Source organism: Octopus bimaculoides, chromosome 22, assembly GCF_001194135.2.
Source record: "Octopus bimaculoides isolate UCB-OBI-ISO-001 chromosome 22, ASM119413v2, whole genome shotgun sequence".
Taxonomy (NCBI): domain Eukaryota; kingdom Metazoa; phylum Mollusca; class Cephalopoda; order Octopoda; family Octopodidae; genus Octopus; species Octopus bimaculoides.
The window spans coordinates 37,499,280-37,503,969 of record NC_069002.1 but is presented as its reverse complement, the minus strand read 5'-3'; the positions used below and the strand labels follow the sequence as shown (position 1 = coordinate 37,503,969).

Genomic DNA, 4,690 nt, shown 5'->3' with positions numbered 1-4,690 from the left:
AAATATTACCTTACTTGCATGCTCATATGGATCAGACAGATTTCATATAGCCAGATGTCCTTCCCATTGCCAATCCTTTGGTCTTTCCAAGTAAGGTAATATTTAACCATGCCCAAACACGATTATGTGGAACACGATTATATATATATATATATATTATATATATATATATATATATATATATTACGTGGACAATATTTTCAGCCGAGACATTACAGCTATATCTGTTCAAGTGCTTCAATTCTGTGGTTTGATGCTGTTTGAATCAATAAAATTGAGTGAATGTTTGAGAACTTTGTTAGTATAGAAGGAAGCCCCACCACCGGATATCAAATTTAAGGTATATTGCTGTTGTCACCTCTGGTTTCTATCTCAATATACTTTCATTTTTAAGAATTTACTTACACTGTTTCATGACAGTAGACTGTGTGTTAATCTCCATGTTTTTGCCCACCAATGGAAACCAAAAAACACTGATCCAACTCTTGGTTCCAAAGGGACCTGCCAGTTAAAAGGGTGAGGGTTGGGGTTGTATAATAAAAATGATTTGCCAAATTTAGCTGTTCACTTCAGTTCATATCTCACCAAGATTGATTTCGACTTTAACCCTTCTGATGTCGATTAAACTCCTATAAATTATCCCAAATTTTAGTGGAATTATCAAAGAAGACTGATATTTTGTCCTTCAGAAATCAATATGTATTCACCAAAACAAAAAAAAACAACCTAAGGCTACTTTTTATTTATATTTATTGTTGTAATTGTTTAACCCCAAATTAATCCTGAATGAACACAACCACAATGAAATCCAGATGTGACCACCTTTTACTTATCTTTTCAGGTATTCTATACTCCACCCTACATTATGCAGTGTTTCTTTTTTACATAAGGTATGTTGTGTGAGGTTTGGCTATTTCCAGCAGGAGCAACTTTGTGGAGGTTTCCCCTGTTGACTCGATGTTTGTTGTTATAGCCTTAGGCCAGCTCTTCTCTAGAATATCTAAATTCCTGCTGTGACATTATTCTTAAGGCATTGTGTATCTAGGACTACTTTATCCAATGTATCCCTCATTCCTTTTTATCTTTAAGAAAGTAAGGTGTGATAATAAAAGAAGTTTGGCTATTATTCTTTAAAAGGATCAGCCATCTCAAAAAGAGTTGGAGAAACCCATTTCGTCCCCATAAAACTTTGAAACTGACTGCTTCATCAAGTCTCAAAATTCTCATAAAAAGAATGGTTTAAGTTATAATACCCAAAGCAGTTATTCAATTTGTCGAGCAAGCAAGGAGATACCACCTCTCCAAAGCTCTTTATGCATGTCTAGAAATGGTCATCAGGGACATTGATGGGACAGGTGGCATGAACCTCAATGGCGAGCAACTAACACACCTCTTACTTGCAGATGACACTGTACTCATTGTTGAAACCACAGGCCAGCTGTAGACCATAATGACAGCTGGACATTCAGAGCTCAGCAACAAGCCTTAAAATGAACTGCTTGAAAATAAAATGTATGTTGGAAGATGTAGCACAAAGCCGAATAGAGGTGGGAAGCAATGAAATCGATGTGGTGAAGGAGTAGGCCTCCTTAGGGCACACAGTGAATATGCGACGAGATATGGATGCTGAAGTTTCAAAGTGAATAAGAGCAGGCAGAAAGACATTATCCTCAATAAAGGATGTCTTACAAAGAGGATAGGACATCGATTGGCTACGACGCAAAGGGCAATGAAAAGATCCATACTTGGAATATTGTGAGAGCATATCCGAAACGAAGTAAAATTCGAGAATGGCGGGGAGTGAACGATGTTATCGCAGAATACTGAAATCACAAGTTTCACTGGGTCTAATGTTGCAAGGCTCACAGACAACAGGTGAACTTCTGCAGTTGCCAAGTGGTATCCAAGAAATTGGAAAAGGCCACTGGGAAGGCAATGGGAAAACGATTTAGTTAAGCGATTTCGATCAAGAAGGGAAAAAATGATGCAATCAAGGTAGAATTGGAAGTGCATTGTGACCAGCGGTGTACAATAGTATCTGATAGCCTCGTTGATACTGTGATGAATCTGTAAACTTAGATTCATTATTTTTTCTAATTCCGATGCAAACCTGACGCTTAAAACTCGCCACTTCCTTGATTCTCTCATTGTTTTTGCCTCACTAGATCTGTAATTAAAGGCATTCCAATCATGATCATCCAGTATTTTTGATTTCTCAGACATAATTCATCTGATACATTATCTAGTGTGTCCTGTTTTTATTCTGTAGAGGACGAATTGGCTCACTTGTTCGTTTACTGTTGTTTGACTGATCAGACCATCGACTATATTAACGAATACATTGTCCCACGTGCCCTTAATTTAAGACGGATGGGAGGGTGTGGTTTCGAGGGGAAATCTGGTTGCTAATTCAGAGTAGGTTGAAGAACCATTTAGCGGTTCCATCATTGGATTTGCCTTGTTTCCAATGAAATATATGATTTGTACGAGCAACCATAATTAGAGGTAAAAAAAAAACAGGTCATTTATGACAAGCCTCAAATCAAATGAAACGAAAAATCGGAGAGAGAAAGACAGAAGGAGGGAGGAAGAGAGAGAGAGAGGAAGGGAGAGAGGGGAGGAGGAAGGGAGAGAGGGGAGGGGGAAGGGAGAGAGAAATACTTATCAATAACAACAATAAACGTAGTTATCGTCGTTCCTCTGCACTGAATAGCTCGCCCGTTTCTCATTGGTTATTATTTATACGCGATATGGCGGCTGGCGTAGGAAATCACTTTAGCGGAGCTGTTCTCCTCACCAATCTAGACGACTTTATCACACCTTCACAGGTAGATTAATTATCTTTATAAAAAACAAAAAATTTAATAGCAATGAATATAACGGGAAAAGTTGCCTCACTATTGTGTTGGAAGCTGAGAATAGTGCTGTTAGTTTCAGTAGTAGGGCAATAATTTCAAAAGGGACTTATTCTCGGGTAACACCTATTATAATTATCTTTAAAGAAAGATTTGCATGTGACTTTTAAGGTTTCGGGTTTTGATCATTTTTTCCCCTGTCTTTGAATCAGAATATATCAAGAGAAATCTATAAATATAGGAGTAAGACAAGATAAATGTAAACCGTGGCTGTTTTTTAACCTCAACTCGAGCCTAAAAGGCGTTCCATCCATGACTCTCCCGTATTATCTCGGGGCCATGTTACATTTGTTCTCTGTTAATTTTAAAAAGGTGTCATTGGAATTGCGATTCGGCTTTTATTTCTAAGAGGTTGGATGACAATGGTACAAGGTTCTGCGACAAGATAGTTTTGTTTCAATTAAAAAATATTCTTAGTTAATTACTTAATTAATTACTAAGGCCACCAAAAAAAAACAGCTGTAAAAAAATGTGTATTAAACGAATCTGAAAACAAAAATTTGCGTCAACGAACCGGGGTGGGCAGAGGACTTTCGGAAAATTCACAAGATCCTCCTATATTTTCCCCCATCATAACTTTTAGGAAAATGGATATCTTTTGATGGAACTTTATATCAATACCTTTCAAACGGCGTAGATTACGATTATAAAGATATTTGTGGGGTAAATTTTTTTCCGAGGGGTGGGGAGGACTTTCAGAAGATTCACACGATCCGATTTTTTCCCTTATAACTTTTAGGAAAACGGATATCTATTAATGAATTTTTATATTATTATCTTCCAAACGGCATAGATTACGAAAAATCGCCCTTAACTTTTATTCCATAGTGAGACCATATTCAATACTGTATTTATGAATTTGTTTCTCTCACCATGATACAAGAGATCTTTTTTTAAAACCTTTTTCTATTACTCAAATGAAAAATAAATGAATCTAAACATTTTTTCCAACTTCTTTCCATTACACTGAAGCCCCCCCCCCAAAAAAAATAGTTTACGAATTTCTTTCTCTTCGAAAGTCCTATCCCCACCCCTCGGAAAAAAAATTTACCCCACTAATTTCTTTATAATCATAATCTACGCCCTTTTGAAAGGTATTTATATAAAATTTTGTTAAAAGATATCCATTTTCCTAAAAGTTATGATGGGAAAAAAATCGGAGGATCTTATGAATTTTCCGAAAGTCCTCTCCCCACCCCGGTTTGTTAACGCAAATTTTTGTTTTCAGATTCGTTTAATACACATCTTTTAACACCTATTACTCGTGTTTTTTTGTTGTTGTTGTTGTTGGGTGTTAAAGTAGTAATTAACCAAAAAAATTTTTTAACGTGGGCTTACTATTCTGAAAGTCCCTTCTCCGCCAAGTTCCTTTTGGTGAAAGCGTGACTCTGGCCCTAGGTCGGTCAGTTAAAACGGTTCCATCTGTCAATATGTGACCATCTCAACTTATTGCAGCTACATTATGAAATGTTTCGATTTTTAGACAATAGGGTGTTATTTGAGGAAATTTAGCTGATGTTTCTAGCAGATTGCGCGACCTCGTACATGCCTGTCATGCTGAGGTCTGTCGTCATCTTATTCACCTTTCGTAAAACTGGTTTTAAGTATTCTAATGCTCAATGAATAGAAACAGGCGGAGGTGGAACCATAGAAAGAAACTGAATGAATGAATGAATGAAGGAAGGAAGGAAATAATAATAGTGCCGGCATACCTACACAAGTGTACCAATAGTGCTGAATATTTACCATTCATAGATAGGTTGCTCATACCCCCC

The 4,690-nt window shown here is 36.8% G+C and overlaps 2 protein-coding genes across 4 annotated transcripts in view; one reads left to right on the top strand and one right to left on the bottom strand.

The window, feature by feature from the left end:
* LOC106877694 (cytosolic Fe-S cluster assembly factor narfl) overlaps positions 1-4,690 on the top strand; it is a 25,574-nt gene that overhangs the window by 3,003 nt on the left and 17,881 nt on the right. Inside the window, exon 1 of one of the 3 annotated variants that reach the window (XM_014926642.2) lies at positions 2,699-2,828. The exons of the other annotated variants lie outside the window; for them this stretch is intronic. Within the exon in view, the coding sequence (XP_014782128.1) occupies positions 2,751-2,828 (78 nt within the window). The 5' untranslated portion in view covers positions 2,699-2,750. Of the gene's footprint in view, positions 1-2,698; positions 2,829-4,690 lie in introns of those variants that run through there. 3 annotated transcript variants of the gene reach the window in all.
* Positions 1-4,690, bottom strand: part of LOC106877696 (target of rapamycin complex subunit lst8) — a 21,958-nt gene that overhangs the window by 15,595 nt on the left and 1,673 nt on the right. The window lies entirely within an intron of this gene.